General features: G+C 40.6%; 2 protein-coding genes and 1 long non-coding RNA gene across 13 annotated transcripts in view; 1 reads left to right on the forward strand and 2 right to left on the reverse strand.

Moving 5' to 3' along the window:
* myt1a (myelin transcription factor 1a) overlaps positions 1-2,946 on the reverse strand; it is a 35,744-nt gene extending 32,798 nt beyond the window's left edge. For 6 of the 8 annotated variants that reach the window (XM_061791672.1, XM_061791720.1, XM_061791692.1 and 3 more), the window contains exon 1: positions 2,720-2,946. The gene's annotated coding sequence lies outside the window, so the exon portion shown is untranslated. The remainder of the gene's footprint in view (positions 1-2,719) is intronic. The other 2 variants (XM_061791737.1, XM_061791681.1) reach the window with 1 other exon arrangement.
* Positions 1-18,110, forward strand: part of LOC133486504 (uncharacterized) — a 35,121-nt gene extending 17,011 nt beyond the window's left edge. Inside the window, exon 3 of the long non-coding RNA XR_009791049.1 lies at positions 17,478-18,110. This is a non-coding gene — a long non-coding RNA (uncharacterized LOC133486504). The remainder of the gene's footprint in view (positions 1-17,477) is intronic.
* LOC133486495 (protein-serine O-palmitoleoyltransferase porcupine-like) overlaps positions 3,850-18,582 on the reverse strand; it is a 24,578-nt gene continuing 9,845 nt past the window's right edge. For 3 of the 4 annotated variants that reach the window (XM_061791759.1, XM_061791769.1, XM_061791748.1), the window contains exons 5-13: positions 18,330-18,511; positions 18,129-18,259; positions 16,384-16,509; positions 14,932-15,032; positions 13,586-13,662; positions 12,513-12,576; positions 10,830-10,915; positions 10,352-10,459; positions 5,256-7,132 (exon numbers count right to left, since the gene is read on the reverse strand). In XM_061791759.1, the coding sequence (XP_061647743.1) occupies positions 7,031-7,132; positions 10,352-10,459; positions 10,830-10,915; positions 12,513-12,576; positions 13,586-13,662; positions 14,932-15,032; positions 16,384-16,509; positions 18,129-18,259; positions 18,330-18,511 (977 nt within the window). In that variant the 3' untranslated portion in view covers positions 5,256-7,030. Of the gene's footprint in view, positions 4,083-5,255; positions 7,133-10,351; positions 10,460-10,829; positions 10,916-12,512; positions 12,577-13,585; positions 13,663-14,931; positions 15,033-16,383; positions 16,510-18,128; positions 18,260-18,329; positions 18,512-18,582 lie in introns of those variants that run through there. The other variant, XR_009791048.1, reaches the window with a different exon arrangement.

Raw genomic sequence — 18,582 nt, forward strand, 5'->3', positions numbered from 1 at the left:
TATGGGAAAGAGTAGTGGAGGGTAGACTCAGGACAGAAGTGAGTATTTGCGAGCAACAGTATGGTTTCATGCCTAGAAAGAGTACAACAGATGCATTATTTGCTTTGAGTATGTTGATGGAAAAGTACAGAGAAGATCAGAAGGAGCTACATTGTGTCTTTGTAGATCTAGAGAAAGCCTATGACAGAGTACCCAGAGAGGAACTGTGGTACTGCATGTGGAATTCTGGAGTGGCAGAGAAGTATGTTAGAATAATACAGGACATGTACGAGGGCCGCAGAACAGTGGTGAGGTGTGCTGTAGGTTTGTCAGATGAATTTAAGGTGGAGGTGGGACTGCATCAGGGATCAGTCCTGAGCACCTTCCTGTTTGCAGTGGTGATGGATAGGTTGATAGATGAGGTTAAGACTGGAATCCCTGTGGACCATGATGTTCGTAGATGTCATTGTGATCTGCAGTAAAAGCAGGGAGCAAGTGGCGGAACAGTGAGAAAGATGGAGGCATGCACTGGAAAGCAGAGGAATTGAAGGTCAAAGTTTATAAAACAGTGGTGAGGTCAGGCATGATGGACGGATTAGAGACAGTGGCACTGAAGAGACAACTGGAAGCAGACCTTGAGGTGGTGGAAATGAAGATGTTGCTCGCTCTCGGAGTGACGAGGTTGGATAAAATTAGAAATGAGCTCATCAGAGGGACAGCCAAGGTTCGATGTTTTGAAGACAAAGTTAGAGAGAGCAGACTTCGATGGTTTGGACACGTCCAGAGGAGAGAGAGTCAGTATATTGGTAAAAGGATGATGAGGATGGAGCTGCCAGGCAAGAGAGCGAGAGGAAGACCAAAGAGAAGGTTGATGGATGTCGTGAGGGAAGACATGAGGGCAGTTGGTGTTCGAGAGGAGGATGCAGGAGATAGGCTTACATGGAAAAGGATGACGCGCTGTGGCAACCCCTAAAGGGACAAGCCAAAAGGAAAAGAAAAAGAAAGGCTAATCCCAAATGCATCCTCCAGGAAAACATTTAAGTACAATGTTTTTCTGTTTTTATTGGCCATTTCTGAATTTGAAGTTAGTTCATTCTGTGTTGTGACATAATCCCTAACATCGCTCCATCGCTTAATACATTTAAAATTAACATCCGTGAACTAATTAGATAATTGTAGGCGCGTTTCCTAATTTATACAAGATGTACTAGCGGATCAGCTCTTGTCGCCGATGTTACGTGTGCTTCGCAGTTCCGCTGGGACCACAACCAGAGCTGCGACCCGCAGCACCTCAATGCGAAAACACAAAAGACCAGTGCAAAAAAATACAACACGGGCTGACCTGATGAGCAAAAATGTTGCTTAAATATAAGCATGGTGGTGGTTTGGACAAATAGTGAGTATATTGGTAGAAGGGTGATGAGGATGGAGCTGTCAGGCAAGAGCTACAGGAAGATCAGTTGATAGATGGAGTGAGGGACAACATGAGGGCAGTTGGTGTTAGAGAGGAAGTTGCAGGAGATTGGCTCACATGTAAAGGATGACAAGCTGAAAGGAAAAGAAGAAGAGCGTGGTACCATGACATATATTTTTTCTTTTCCTCATCTTTCAGAACCAAGTCACTGATGGTTTCACAGTTCACTCGCTTGAATTCCGTGCATACACTTCTGGTTCAATTCCCTCATATTGCTGTTGTGGATGTGGTTGTGAAAGCTTGTCTTTCTCTTTATGTGCCCTGATTGAGTGGCAACCAATCCGGGCTGCAGTTCGAATTTTCGCCAGACGTCAGTATTTTAAGAGTAGTTCTGTGTGAGTGTATTTTTCCATTTTGCACTATTACGCTCACAAGAGCGTCACATCCGTGGAGGAGTGGGTGGTTTAACACCCCACACCCACACAAAAGGGATCTACACTCACACTTTTCTTAAACTAGAAAATGTTACCGTGAAAACAATCCCCCCCCCACACACACACACACTTTTATACAGTTTGCGACACCTCTAAATGCACTTAAAACCACTGGGGAATATATATGTATATATATATATATATATTTGTATTTGACAAGTGAGATTTTTGAGAATACCCAGTATTCGTTTAATATGCCGAATAGCGTTAGTGCTTGACTCACTCTGCATTCACACGGTCATGCATAAGATTGAATTTCATGTGGCGAATGTTTCTTGAATGTATAATTCTGAACGTGCAAAACAGCACTTACAACACATTTTTTTCATTTGTTTATACTGGGTCACGGGTTTTAAAGAATGTTTGAAAGTGAATGGGGCTATTTCGTTTTCAAGTATTGCAACGAAACATAACATTTTCCACACGGTCCCAATCCAAATAGGACTTTAAAGAGAAATTGGGTGCTCAGTCCCAAGCAGGCCCGTCTCCAGCGCGAGCTGTTCCCGGTATTCTTCACTCATACGCGGCTAAATAAATAAATACAATTTTAAAACAGACCAAACCATAGCGGACCAGCGCGTTCGGTGACAAACTATTAACTCGAACGGCTTTTGGCACGTAGTCGCCATTGTTGCCGCTGCATCAGCAGCAATACATGTCGCTTGAAAAGCATCCTCGCGACCAAACGCTAATGGTTCGCCCGTGGCTCTGAAAAGTGGGTCGACCGACACCACGTCGTCATCGCCGCTTAATGCAAGTACCGGGCCTACGGAAACCCAGCCAAATAGTGCGCTTGGTGCCTCGTCTTTGTCAGAGAGAAATCAAGCCTTACCTTAGGTTCAGACTAATGCCCTCCCCTCCCCCTCCTCGTCGACATCGCCAGCTTCTCGTGGCGACGTTTTATGGAGCGCTCGAGCGTGCCTCTAGAACTTGGCCTCCATCCCCCGGCCAGCCCGGCAAGAAAGACCCAGTGACTCGCACCAACTCAGTACCTCGGAGAGAAAACACTTGCGTGGACAGTTCCGAGTTCAACCTTCAGTACCATGGACAGACGCCCGTCTGCACTGCCCCCCTGCGAGCACGCGAGGGGACTGCAGCTAAAAACACATTTAAACCTCCCGACTGTGAACGTTTGTTTGTTTGGAACACTAAAATGTTAATTGCCCGGTCTCACCCACCGCGGCATGTATACCCATAAAATGTTTTTAAATCAAAAATACCAACATTTGTTTATCTTGTAAAATCACAGAAATACATGTTGATGCCATATAGCACTGCCCAGTCAATATATTTCATATATATATATATATATATAACAAGAAATGAAGGCAACAACAATTGGTAAAATATTTTAAACTTTAAAATGTGAGTACATGACGGAACTGCAGCCAAAAGCACATGGAATGGAACCCATTTAGTCCTCCTAAAGATAAATGTGTTTCTTTGGTACACCAGAAATGTTCATTGTCACCTGCCGGCATGTCCACTCATTCCTTAGCCACTAAAAATGAAAGAAAGAATAATATGGTATATTAATTTGTATTGGGTACACCTCTGTCCTGTACTTACTTCCTACATGTGCTTCGCCACTCAGCTACGGCATGAATAATCACAGTGCGGCTCAGCCTCTGACAACAGTCGTCGTGTCTAGTTAAGGCGCTAACTCATTGAATATCAGTGCAGATTGAAACAAAACTGGCGTCGTGCAAGCGGAACTTTTAGTGACATTTAAACAGCTTCTTAGATAACAAATGACCTTGGTGTTTTGTACCATAATTCACTGTTTAACGACTTTTACAGTTGCATTTGGCTGCATCCTTCATTTCCGAAAAAGAAGACACTTTGTTTCACTTTCCTAATACAAAGAGATCAGTAACAAGATACTGTGAAAGTGAAATTTTGTGGCCGCATTTTGTGTAATTGTGATTTATTCATTTTCATACATGCAGGTGTCATGTTCATTTTTAGATACTTAATAGGGTGCTCTGAAAGAAGCTTTGACATGCAACAAAAGTAACTATTTTTAGAAATATACATGTTTTCAAAGGCTACTTTCCAACAATACATTTTCTTTATTGTTCATAACTTCCATAAAAGTGGGTTGCAACTTAGTGTCTATAGGAAAATGTCGATCCCTGGGTGACAACAGCTGAGAACCGTAGGTGGTGATACTGTGCCACACTTGAGTGACTGTCCTAAAACAGTTTGGTTGAGAGAGTGAGAGAAAGATGTTTGTTAATGTGCATAGATTTAATAGTAGAAATACAAAAGGCAACAAATAACGTGAAAAGGCTTCACCTTTTCATACAGTATGTAACTAAAATCAAACTTCAACGTGGACATTATATTGTATAACATTTGTATATAGAACATTTGAATGAATACATCCATATGCAATGAGGTATTACTACATCGTTATTTTCATTTGTTTTGAAATTAACATTTGATGCCAAATAAACAAGATATGTGCAATACGTATGGTGGGTGTTCACAATCACGTTTACAAATATGTGGCTAACAGTCCTCATGGGTCAAAACAAGCAAATTGAGATATTCATATTTTCTAATTCTAGATTTAATTCCCTTAAAAATATGTATAATACAAGAAAGTACCTAAAACATTTACAAAGTTACAGCAATTTTAGTGTTGGAATCCCTAGTTTTGAGGAAAAACATGTTTAAAGTGTCGGTACATACATCTTTCAAAGGTCCATAGCAACTAGTACCTTAAGAAAAAGATATTGACCTCAAACTTTCAGGAACTATTGAAATTCCAATAGCAGGTCAGGACATCATCAGAGATTTTAACAGCTGAGGAAGTTTGGCCTCTCAACAGATGAAATAGGCGAAGATTGGTGAATTAGTCACAACCAAAAAATAACTTTGAAAATCCCACTTAGCTTACAACTGATCTCCTGAGGCTTCATCATCATCACAGTCTGTGAAACAATAGTCCCCCAGCATCTTTCCAACCACAGAATGCAGCTCATATCAACTACCGCAATTTCTCGTGTATAATGCAGACCCATGTATAATACGCACCACCAAAGTTGACCTCAAAATTCTGGAAAACCCTTCTACCCATGTATAATGTGTTTTAACAATGCATGCTTTGCTTCTACCCATATGATCAAAAGAAAAAATATCTGTATTTTGTTAGTTTTCTTTTAGAGAATTACTCTGAGGTTAAGCACTTTATTTGAACACGTAATACTTGCTTTTTAATTTACTTGCTCATATTTTGAAATTCACAGCCCCTACTTTTATTCAGTAAATGAGAAAACACACAGTTGTGCTCATACGTTTGATTACCTTACGTTTTGTAAGGTGGGTACAATTCTTTAAAGACAATATGAAGGACCAGGCGAAACACTTAATTTTGTTTTAATGGGATTCAAATTAAACTGTCAAGCATTTCAGAAAAGCATTATCATTAAACAAATCATACCCATAAATAAATAAATGATGGTTGTTGTTCAGTCATCAATTGTATTTAAAACAAAACAATATTTCACAAATTCTATTTAAACTTATGAGCACAACTGTACATATATGCAGTCATAGTACCCCTGTCATATTGGAATGAAAGTGTAGGCTACACCTTTTTCATAACCCCTAGGTGGCGGTGGCATATTGGAATGAAAGTGTACACCTTTCTCATAACCTCTAGGTGGCGGCAGCATATTGGAATGAAACTACAGCTTTTTCATAACCACAAAATGGCAGCATACATTTATAAAATGTGAAGTTTTTTTTCTTCCATTTCCCCCTATACATATGTATAATGCACACTATTGACTTTTGACAATTTTTTGGGGGGTGAAAAAGTACACAAGAAATTACAGTATATCAGAGACCACCCCTGGACGCCATGATGGCTCATAATTTGCGTCGCTTCCAACACTAATTTTATGAATATTAACTACTACAAATGCATCTTAACTATACAGTATGTTTATTCCTCCCTGTGGATTTTAATTTGAGTGTTTGTTCATTCTCAATTCTTAATGTTTTTTTCTATGCATGTTTGAGTGCCAAATTAAACCACATATCACCTGACTGCCATCTGCAAACTGTTTGGCTCTTGACCATTATTTTGTAAACGTGGCCCTTAACTCTTAGCTTTCTATAATTAAAGTTCATTTGTATTATACGTTGTCTGTTTCTGTGTTTAGCAAGCTGTAATAGCATTTTGAAAACAGGATAAAGATTAAGAAAGTTATGAACGTTTGAAACTTGGATTCAACAAAAAAATGGGCTGTGTTCAATGTTACTTTTAGTTTTCTACATGCTGGGGCCACCCAAAAATGGATGGTGGAACACAAATGGCCCACAGGCTGTAGTTTGGAACCCTCTACAGTACAATGTTCTGGGATCCTTGTTTGTTTCAGTTTTCTTGCCATCTGCACAAATGGAATCCGCTCAGGACTTTGAGCTCCCTAGCTTAGTGTCTCTGTAGGCACGCAGCTACCTATTCATATCGGTTCTGCAATGGTAGTAGCTGATTTCTTTAGTTGTTTATTCATTTTCATGGGATTATACAGTCGTTGCACCCTCTCAATGAAAGCATTTTTTCAAGGTAGTAAGGTAGGAAAATTCACATTGATTCCAACTTTTTTTTTCTCTGGTGTTAGAATCTGAAGATAAAATTTTTTTTTGTACCGGCTCGAACTCAGAACACAGCCATGCGACTTCAGTTCGGTTTCGTGGTTGGTCATATGGTGTATTTTCGGCTTTTATTGTTTGCAATGTGCAATTAATTTATGATGCACATTGTTTACTAATTACTTGTTTTCATACACGTCATCTAAAATTCTACCTTTGGGCTGCTGGGACATGAAATTAAGAGACCTTAACAGTTATTTTTAATTTCAAAATATGAAAATATCCACCCTCTGCTCTATTTTTGTCCATTACGCGAAACTAACGGTCTACTTGCGACATGCGGACTCTTACCAAGAGTGGGTCACATATTTCAGGAAACATTTGTTACTTCACTGCATCTTCTCCGACCTCCATCTTGGAAAAAACTAAGACTCAGTGGTCTACAAGTGGGGTCCCTTCATCCGGATCTCAGCAACTCCTTGACGCTAGACTGAAAGGGTGACTGGTCTTCCAGCAATTGTGTTCTACTTTGACAACATCACATGATTAATCGGTAGAAGACCCAGGAGACAAACATGACCCAGTGACTGGCCCAGTTAAGCTCTGACCATCTCTGAATGGTGTGGATGGCTGCATAACCCTGCAGAGAGATGCAACAAACAAGCATTTACAGTCAGGTCTATAGATATTGGGACATCGACACAATTCTCATCTTCTTGGATCGAGACACCACCACAATGGATTTGAAATGCAATGAACAATATGTGCTTTAACTGCAGATTTTCAGTTTAATTTGAGGGTTTTTACATCCAAATCAGGTGAATAGTGTAGGAATTACAACAGTTTGTATATGTATGTGCCTCTAACTTTCTAAGGGACCAGAAGTAATGGGACAAATAAACAATCAAGAATCAAACTTTGACTTTTTAATACTTGGTTGCAAATCCTTTGCAGTCAATCACAGCCCGAAGTGTGGAATGCATAGACCTAATCAGATACTGGTTTTCTGTTGATGCTCTGCCAGGCCTCTACTGCAACAGTCTTCAGTTCCTGCTTATTCTTGGGCATTTTCCCTTCAGTTTTCTGTTCAGCAAGTGAAATGCATGATCAATCGGATTCAGGTCAGGTGATTGACTTGACCATTGCATAACATTCCACTTTTTTGCCTTCAAAACCTCTTTTGCTGTATGCTTCAGGTCTTTGTCCAATGGCACGTTGAAGCTCATGTATTCTGAAGCATTTGGCTGAATATCCATCCACCCATTTTCCATACCACTTATCTTCACTAGGGTCTATCCCAGCTGACTTTGGGCGAGAGGCCGGGTACACCCTGAAATGGTCGCCAGCCACTCACAGGGCAAAAATAAACAAACAACCATTCGCACTCACATTAACACCTACGGGCAATCTAGAGTCTTCAATTGAGCTATCATGCATGTTTTTGGGATGTGGGAGGCAACCGAAGTGCCCGGAGAAAACCCACACAGGCGCCGGGAGAACAGGCAAACTCCGGACAGGCGCCGGATTTGTACCCGGTCCTCAGAACTCTGAGGCAGATGTGCTAACGAGTCATCCACCGTGCCGCCTTGGCTGAATGAGCAGATAATATTGTCTAACGCTTATTTATTAAGGAAAAAAAACCTGGCCCTGTGTGGAAAAACTAATGGCCGCATAAACCTAATAACTGGCTGGGCCATCCAATTGAATTCAAGCTTTTTTTATAACTGGTCTTTCACATCTCTGTGGCAAATCCTTGCAGAATTGTTTGAAATCAGCAAAAAGTTAGGTGTTTCGAGCACGAACGGCTTTTTTAAGGTCATGCCACTACATTTCAATCGGATTCAAGTCTGGACTTTGACTAGGCCACTCCAAAACCTTTATTTTATTTTTTCTAAGCCATTCAGAAACTGGAGAATCCAAATGCGCTTCAACTTGAGGTCACAAACTGATGGGTGAACATTCCAAGAAAAACTGAAATATCACACAGCCACAGGTATTCAGACCCTTTGCTCAGTATTTAGTAGAAGCACCCTTTTGAGCTAATACAGCCATGAGTCTTTTTGGGAACGATACAAAAACCTTTTCACACCTGGATTTGGGGATCCTCTGGCATTCCTCATTGCAGATCCTCTCCAGTTCTGTCAGGTTGGATGGTGAACGTTGGTGGACAGCCATTTTCAGCTCTCTCCAGAGATGCTCAATTGGGTTTAAGTCAGGGCTCTGGCTGGGCCATTCAAGAACAGTGACGGAGTTGTTCTGAAGCCACTCCTTGGTTATTTTACCTGTGTGCTTAGGGTCATTGTCTTGTTGGAAGATGAAACTTCGGCCCAGTCTGAGGTCCTGAGCTCCCTGTAATTGGCCGCATTCATCTTTCCTTCGATTGCAACCAGTCGTCCTGTCCCTCCAGGTGAAAAACACCCCCACAGCATGATGCTGCCACCACCATGCTTCACTGTTGGGACTGTATTGGACAGGTGATGAGCAGTGCCTGCTTTTCTCCACACATATCGCTTAGAATTAAGGCCAAAAAGTTCTATCTTGGTCTCATCAGACCAGAGCATCTTATTTCTCCCCATCTTGGGAGTCCTTCAGGTGTCTTTTAGCAAACTCCATGCGGTCTTTCATGTGTCTTGCACTGAGGAGAGGCTTCCGTCGCGCCACTCTGCCATAAAGCCACGACTGGTGGAGAGCTGCAGTGATGGTTGACTTTCTAGAACTTTCTCATATCTCCCGACTGGATTTCTGGATCAGCCACAGTGATCTTTGGGTTCTTCTTTACCTCTCTCACCAAGACTCCTCTCCCACGATTGCTCCGTTTGGCCGGACGGCCAGCTCTAGGAAGGGTTCTGGTCATCCCAAACGTCTTCCATTTTAGGATTATGTAGGCCACTGTACTCTTAGGAACCTTAAGTGCAGCATAATTATTTTTTTTTTTGTAACCTCGGACAGATCTGTGCCTTTCCACAATTCTGTGTCTGAGCTCTTCAGGCAGTTCCTTTGACCTCATGATTCTCATTTGCTCTGAAATGCACTGTGAGCTGTAAGGTCTTATATAGACAGGTGTGTGGCTTTCCTAATCAAGTACAATCAGTATAATCAAACACAGCTGGACTCCAATGAAGGTGTAGAACAAAATAATTTGCAAATCATTGTATTGTTTTTATTTACATACATTACATTCACAACATCCCAACTTCATTAGGGTTGGGTTTTGTCCATTCAAGTTTGTGATTGTAATGCACAAAATGTGAAAAAGGGTAAGTATACCTTTTCAAGGCACTGTATATGTATACATTTATATTTATTCACTTGCCTTTCTTTGTGATTTACCTGCATTTTTATTGTTCAGTATCCTTGAGTTTCCTAATGTACGTTTGAAATAAAAAATATTATTACTATTACTTACTTGATTGCTCCATAAAGTTAAGTATGTGGTATTGGTGTGGGCACCTGGGGCTGCGTGAACTGTTGCCTCCATGAGTTAAAATCATTTATTTATTTAAGCTAGACACAGTTGTGTTCCACCCTCTGGGTTAGTACTCAGTTAGTGGAAGCAAACAGCTGACCGCCGCAAACAGCCAACCAAGGTAGAAGAGGAGATGGCCAAACTTTGGCAATAATCGTTGGTATTCTAATGAAAGCTGTATTTGCAATTGGCCCAGTTGTGTATGGGGCGGGATAAGGGTTAGCTCCTAAAACGAGCTAATTCCAGCATGATAACAATTATGCTGTAGAAATATGTCTACAAATCTTGTTCCTAGGGGGATTTTGAAAGCATGTCACAGACCTGGGAACTTTAAATTTGTAAGCCATGTAAAATGTATATCATGCCAAAACCCCAGGTTTCATCTATTCTTACCTCTTCCACTTCCTCTTCAACACCCGGATCAAACATGGAGCCCAAGTAGGTGAGGTGGAAGATGGCCAAGAAACTGAAAACTAAGTTAAGTAGGGTCACCCAATACTCCTGCAAAAAAAGAAAAAGATTGAACACTGAATCAGATGAAATTATCTTCTTGCTTTAACTTGGCCAACTTGTGATGGATTTGTGCAGGTACGTATATACTATAGATGAAGGGCAAATTGGATGAACATATTTGAATCTCATGTCTTCTTAAATACTGTGTAGACACATAGTTAATAATGTGTACTGATGTGAGCGACAACTTCATTGAGTGCATAATATACTGTATTTGGCTAGTAATGAGGATTATTGAAATATTAAAATGGTTTTAAATACTGTTTTATAAAAAAAATTGTTAAGGTGTACACACTACAGGCACTTTCATCGGACAATTTGCTCTTTGTAGACAACAGCTGAGTAGAAGGCACTGTACCTTCTTATGCTGATGGCTGCAGTCAGAGGGACATTGTCTAGAGAGGACACACGCACTGAAGATAACAGCGAGTCTCTTTCTCAGGACTGAGACGGGGAGAGAAACATACACGACCATTGTAACATGACAGAAACCTTTGCAGTGGAAATTTATGATGAAACATTACTGTACACTATGTAGGGTTGGACATCGTTTGAATTTGAATTCCCGATTCCGGTTCAAAACGATTCTTGATTTAATTTCTTTTAGGGGGCTGGGTCAAAAAGGTTCGCATGGTTTAAATAAAGGGTGTCCAAATTATGAAAATCCATGTTTTCAGAAGCCCGCAGCATAGACTAAAATAAACATTTGACCTGGGGTTCTTTATAACCAATATCAATATCAAACCTATGAACTAAAAGGCAATGTGTGTGGAACTAACCCAATTGACTTAATGTATATTCATTTATGTTTAAACTAAAACTTAAATATAGCACTGTTTTTATCCCATCAAATGGTTTATATGGGCAAGTTTTAAATTGACTTCGTGTTTTAAGCTTGTAGACTTTTATTTTGAAGGGTATGCACCGGAACTCAGCATTTTGGCATGAAAAGTAACTTCACACGGCGCCGGTGATTTTTTTATTTTTATTTTTTAAATGGATTGAACCAAATGCTATAAAACGTAGATTCCTTTCCTTACTCACCGATGAGGCAGAAGATGGTTGTGATAGTGTGAGAGAACGGTTATGTGAATTTTGTCCCAATTCATTGTGACGTAAAGTTGCTACTGTAAAGTTTTAGCTCAATGTTAAGGTTTTTTTGTTTTTTTTTATTGTCATTGGCTCTCATGTTGGTTTGAAGACTAAAACACGAAAAACCATTGGTGCAACCAATCGCTTTACCTTGTTAGCTGTCTCATTGTTGGCATAGACGTATTTTATTGTTTCTCTCACCCAACTGACTGAGGGTTGACTTCACTGAAGCTCTGCGCGGTGTGGGGTGAGGCTCCGAGCGCGTCAGATGCTACACATCGTGAAAGCATCCTTTGGACAATATCTTATTCCAAGTGTTGCTCTGAGGCGACTGGTCATTAATTTTAACAAAGTTAAGACACACTTTTGTTCACCGCCGCCGCCGTTGGGGACAAGCACGTGTTCGTGCGCCTTCTTCTTTGTTGGTTTTCACCACTTCTTCTTCGGGCGGACAAGGCATTGAAACTGGGAACCGAAATGTTTAAATTTAAACGATACCGGGAGAACCGGACTGTTAGTCCCGGTTCCAATCGTTCTCGATTCTCGATGCCCAACCCTTAACAGTATATCATTTGTGTTAGAGATGAAAGTGTTGCCATGTGGTAAGAAATGTGCACCAAGAGAGTTTTCATTATTCATTTTTTTTCAACTCCCAAAATTCTACTTCATTTAACAATAAGTTGAAAGCCAAAGTCATAACCTGACGTAAAACAGTGTGCCTGCCGGTTGTATTCAGATTTATAATAAATTATGCACCACAGAATAATTACTGTATTCCTGAAACTGTATGTCAGGAAGCGCAGTATGGGGGAAAAGACACAAACCGCAAAACAAAACCTAACATTATTTCAGCAAATGGCCCAATAACAACTAAATCAACAAAGATTCAATATTTCTTTACTTGGTATTTAAAACTATATCCCTATAATGTGCAACATACTATTCATACCATGTTCAACATATGTGATGAAGCCTAAAGAGAGCAGCACAGCTCCTAGATGGAAACTCAAACCCTGAGGGGACACAAACTGCATGTTTAGTTCAGACAATCAGTAGAATTGCTTTTCACAATGAGAACCAAACAATTCCTAGAGAAAAGATACAGTGGTACCTTGAGATATGATATATGAGTTTAATTTGTTCCGTGACCACACCCCTTTGAAATGAAGGGAAATTCCATTAATCTATTCCAGCCTCCCAATAAAACACGTAAAAAAAAATTTTAATTAGAAAAAAAGGCACTCTATATTATTGTACTTTAAAAAAAATACAGTAATTACATTTAAATTGTAGAGAAACTGTTTTTGTCACATTTTTTGCTTCAGGTCAATGGACTTTGTGTTGCTCCTTCTAATGTGGGCATCTTGGTCCCCTGGGGGCAGTATAATATAGACATACAGATATACTTTATAATGAGCCGAGCTCAGTTCTTCAATAAGCCCCAGTAATTATAGTTATCCTTTGCAGAGGATGAAGAATATATGCCAGTGATTATTGTTACATTATCTGTCTACATATGCTGCGCCACTGTTTGTTTAAATATATGTTGCTTAAAGGGTTATAACACCGCGACACTGATGTAGGTCGTTTCCCATTTTGTGTTAGCATTAAGCCAGCTGACTTATAGGCAGTTATGTGGTTGTTTTAAATAAATGTGTAATTTTCTCTGATTTATATTTAGTTTGACAGTAAACTTCAACTGGGAGTAGCAATAAACTGCTTGACGCCACCTTTTGAAGAACAGTTCACGATCACCAAACTGCTACTTGTTCTTAAGTGAGTTGAGTTCACTGCGAACACACAGCACTCGTATCTCAATTTTGTGCTCGCAAGGTACAGCAAAAAAAATTTAATTAAATAAAATAAAGAAATTAATTTAAAAAAGCCAAGCAACGGCTCGTATCACGAAATATTCATAAGTCGGGTCACTCATATCTAAAGGCATCACTAAATATGGAAACATGGATTTTTCAGAAATAATATTAACTCGTCCGAACATGATTTCAAGTGTACTGTACTCACATGCAGTAAAGCACTGGCTGTGTATGTGACCAGGATGGCGGGAAATGTCCCAAGTTTCATGGCATTTTTGAAGACATCTGAACACAAGAACACAAAATGATGCGACTGAACCAGCACATATGAAATGACCTACAATGTACTGCATGTTTCTATGTTTGGTTTAAATACATTATATTGTGATGTTGGGTGTTGATGCTGTGTTGAACATTTATACTAATTAGACCTGATAAGTCGAGGTGGGACCAAGTCATTGCCTTGCAAGTCACAAGTAAGTCTCCTACACTTTGGGTATTGAGTCCTTTCGAGTCATTTTAACAACCAAATAAAATATATTTTAATACAGTGGGGCAAAAATTTATTTAGTCAGCCACCAATTGTGCAAGTTCTCCCACTTAAAAAGATGAGAGAGGCCTACAATTTTTGTCATAGGTATACCTCACCTGTGGCACAAAATGAGAGGGAATAAATCCAGAAAATGACTGATTTTTAAAGAATTTATGATCAAATTATGGTGGAAAATAAGTATTTGGTCAACAATAAAAGTTCATTTCAATACTTTGTTATATACCCTTTCTTGGCAATGACAGCGGTCAAACATTTTCTGTAAGTCTTCACAAGATTTTCACTCATTGTTGCTGGTATTTTGGCCCATTCCTCCATGCAGATCTCCTCTCGAGCAGTGATGTTTTGGGGCTGTCGCTGGGCAACACAGACTTTCAACTCCCTCCAAAGATTTTCTTTGGGGTTGAGATCTGGAGACTGACTAGGCCACTCCAGGACCTTGAAATCCTTCTTATTAACCCATTCCTTGCCCGGGCGGTGTGTTTGGGATCAATGTCATGCTGAAAGACCCAGCCACATTTCATCTTCAATGCCCTTGCTGATGGAAGGAGGTTTTCACTCAAACTCACAATACACGGCCCCATTCATTCTTTCCTTTACAGTCGTCCTGGTCCCTTTGCAAAAAAACAGCCCCAAAGCATGATGTTTCCACCCCTATGCTTCACAGTAGGTATGGTGTTCTTTGGATGCAACTCAGCATTCTTTCTCCAAACACAGCAAGTTGAGTTTGAGTCAAACAATAAGTGAGCTAGAGAAAGCGAGCGCTACAGCTAAGTTTGTTTCTTAGTGTTTTGGTCAAAAGTAGCAAGCCTTTTCAAGTCAATGGGTTCAAGTCCAAGTGAAGTCACGAGTCATTGGTCCAAGTCGATTGTCAAGTCTAAAGTCATCAAATTCACGACTCAAGTCTGACTCGAGTCCAAGTCATGTGACTCGAGTCCACACCTCTGCCGATAAGTATTTTGTATTTGAGAGACCACGTGTTAGTGTTAGAGTAGCACACTTACATATTTTAAGCCACTGTGACATGGGAATATTCCAGGATGTCACCACCATTACCATGGAGCGAGGCATTTCTACATTCAGAGGTTTGACCACTTCCATTTCCCTGAGTATCACACAATTGTGAACAAAACTGAGATAATCTTGAGCCTCTTGAAGAAAGAACGTTGTTCCTTTTCTGCATCTAAACAGCACAATGCTACATGCAGGGTTAATCCGTTTCACCCAAATAAGGGGGTTCAAATTGTCAAAAGACCTCTGTAGGATCTTTGCGATTTAAAGAAATTAGATAAAAATAAATTATCTCTCTACATTAAATGTGGAAAAAGTACCTAGACCATCCATCCATCCATCTTCTTTACCGCTTATCCTCACTAGGGTCGCGGTCTGCTGGAACCTATCCCAGTTATCTTCGGTAGGGAGGCGGGGTACACCCTGAACCGGTCACCAGCCAATCGCAGGGCACATAGAAACAAACAACCATTCGCACTCACATTCACACCTACGGGCAATTTAGAATCCTAAATCAACCTACCACACATGTTTTTGGGATGTGGGAGGAAACCGGAGTGCCCGGAGAAAACCCACCCAGGCACGGGGAGAACATAGAAACTCCACACAGGCGGGGCCGGGATTTGAACCCCGGTCCCCAGAACTGAGAAGCAGATGTGCTAACCACTCGGTCACCCTGCCGGCAGTACCTAAACAATTTCATTAAAACAAACTACGATACTTTGTGGCTTTACTGGCATTTAAAATGAGATGTCATTTCTGATTCTGATTCGTATTCACAGGTCACATATAAACACCAGGGTACGGTGGACAACTGGCTAACATATCTGCCTCTCAGTTCTGAGGACCCGGGTTCAAATCCGGCCTCGCCTGTGTGGAGTTTGCATGTTCTCCCCGTGCCTGAGTGCGTTGTCTTCGGGTACTCCGGTTTCCTCCCACATCCACGCATGCATGGTAGGTTAATTGAAAACTCGACCGTAGGGGTATATGTGAGTGTGAATTGTTGTTTGTTTATATGTGCCCTGCCATTGGCTGGCGACCAGTTCAGGGTGTAGCCCGCGTCTCGCCCAGAGTCAGCTGGAATAGGCTCCACCCTGCCCGCGACCGGAGTGAGGATAAGCGGTTAAGAGAATGGATGGATGGAGTATACACACCTAGGGAGCATATTTGCATGGTACAGTATATGAGTACCTAATGAATGAACTAGCATTGTATGTGCTCAATTTAGTTAACTCGTCGTCAGTTGTGACATTTATGAATTTACATGAAATTTCTGAGGGAATGGTACTGCGTAAGTATTGTAGCCTGCTCCTAAAGTACAGTAATGAATAATTGTTCAATTTGATTGCCCATGCATTTTCTAAACTTCACTACAAATGACTACAACCTCTAAAATTGTTGGCATCTGAATAGCATCCAGAAATCTTTGTCTTGGCTGTACTCACCACCTGATGTTGTCTTTTTCCTCAACGCGGCCAGCTCCAGCCAGAATGCTGGTGCTTTCACTGAGGTGGCCCACAAAGTAGTTACTGAAGTGGAATGACAATGCATTCTCATAGGCACGCAGCCACCTACATATCACACAACAACACAAAACCATTAATTTACTAACACAAGTTTTCTGGAAAGCTCCTGAAGACCTGAACACTTAAAATTATTTTCTACTTTTCTAAATGACAAATCATGGATGGTGTCCTTTTTTTGTAGATACTGTGCTATATATGGGCTGAGGCCACAGTTTCCATACTTTTTAGACCGGTGTACTATTTTGGGCCCCATATAATGCATACCCAAAAACCTGGACAGTGAACAAGTTGATATTTGGGCCAACGTGAACTAAACTTAGCTCATTTCTGCCTGATAAACGTTAATGAGAACACCCTCATTCTGGCGGCTGAACGGTTTTTGAACGAAAGTTAATTTTCATTCAAGTCTGCCAGGTTTTGTTGGAGACGTCCAGGACAAACCCCATCTGAATACACGATGGATGAGCCTTCATATGTCAGTCATATGTCGGGGGATAAATGCCGTATTTGGCAACCGATTCACTGCGGCCATCACTCATGTTTACAAATGGGTAAATGGGAGCGAATGTGTTCTTTGTTAGGAAAAGTATTATTTGTATCAGAATGCTTTAAATACCTGTATGATCACACTGTCATAATATGGAATTTATTTTGTTTTATAATATAAGACTATTGGGTGGCGACCAGTTCAGGGTGTACCCCGCCTCGCGCCCAGCCTCGGCTGGAAATTAAGGAAATTATATACAATATAACTAATATACTGATGATTTTTGGGGGGAAAAGTCACTACAAATTAAAAGGAACAGAGAAAAAAATAAAACAGATCGAACATTGTGTCATAGAAAAAAGCCTGTTTCATGTTTGTTTTTTTAAATAATTCTGTTTAACCACAATTCAAAAGCAGTGTCTAATTTTCATTGATTAATTATCATTACATTATTTATTATTACTTGTCAGATTCAAGTTATTTTTGTGACCACTGTGGGTTTTTCTATCATGGCCCAATGGTTAAGTTCATCGCCTGACACCGTGGGGGACCTAGATTCAAGACCCCGACTGGACCATCCGCCAACATCCCCCGGACTTACGGCTGTGGTGTCCTTCAGCAAGACACTGATACCCAGAAATGCTCCCCGGGCGCTTCAGCTGCCCCCTGCTCCAGTGTGTTCCACTAACGTGTATGTGTTCACTGTGATGGGTTAAATGCAGAGAAAAATTTCGTGTGCATGCATGCATGTTCATGACAATAAAAGATGATTATTCTGTCCATGTGTATATAAATAATAGGTATAAATATATAGGGATTTTTTGTTTATTGCTCCTTTTTATTTAGAAAGTTTTGAGACATTTTTTAAATGTTTCTTTAGTAAATGAGCTAAACTGCACTGCACTAAACAAAACTGAACTCGCATGCACGCATGCCCAAAAAGCAACACTGAGCTGTGCCACTGCAGTCACACTTGCAGATAATGGATTAGGACTTCCAAACGAATTGTAAAATTACTGTAAAAATGCAGAACCCAGAGTATAAAGACAATAATGATCCTACAGCAGAATTTACCTATCCAAATAACTCAAGGCATTCGAACAAATTAAGACCAATACGTCTAGTGCATTTTTTCTTTTGTGGGTAAATATAGAAAATATACAACAAATGGTCTCACTTGCGTATGAAGGTATTTCCATGGATGGGGATGAAAAAAAGGAACAGGTATGGCGCTACGCAAGAGGACACCAGCAGGCAAATCTGACTCTTTAAGAGGCTGATAGAGGAACGGCGCAGCCATAACCAGCTCTGAGGAAAGGAAGGTTTTAACGCCTTAAAAGCACATCAAAGAATGCAAAAACTACCAAACAAATCTTACCAGTTGTCTGCCAACAATAGCAGCCTTATATGTTGAGAAACTGATCCAAGGCCCGAAGACTACATTGCCCACAAAAAGAACATAGCCAAGGAACTCTGTTGGAGTGGGCAAAGCACTGACTGCTCCTCTGTCCAGGTCAAAGGCCAGCGAAATGGCTTTCATGGCCACCACCATCTGACTGCCTGTCAAATGCACACAAAGCCACACTTTTATTAGCAAGTAATTTATGGAGAAAACAGAATTGAATCTAAAG

This window comes from Phyllopteryx taeniolatus, chromosome 1 (assembly GCF_024500385.1).
Source record: "Phyllopteryx taeniolatus isolate TA_2022b chromosome 1, UOR_Ptae_1.2, whole genome shotgun sequence".
Lineage (NCBI taxonomy): Eukaryota > Metazoa > Chordata > Actinopteri > Syngnathiformes > Syngnathidae > Phyllopteryx > Phyllopteryx taeniolatus.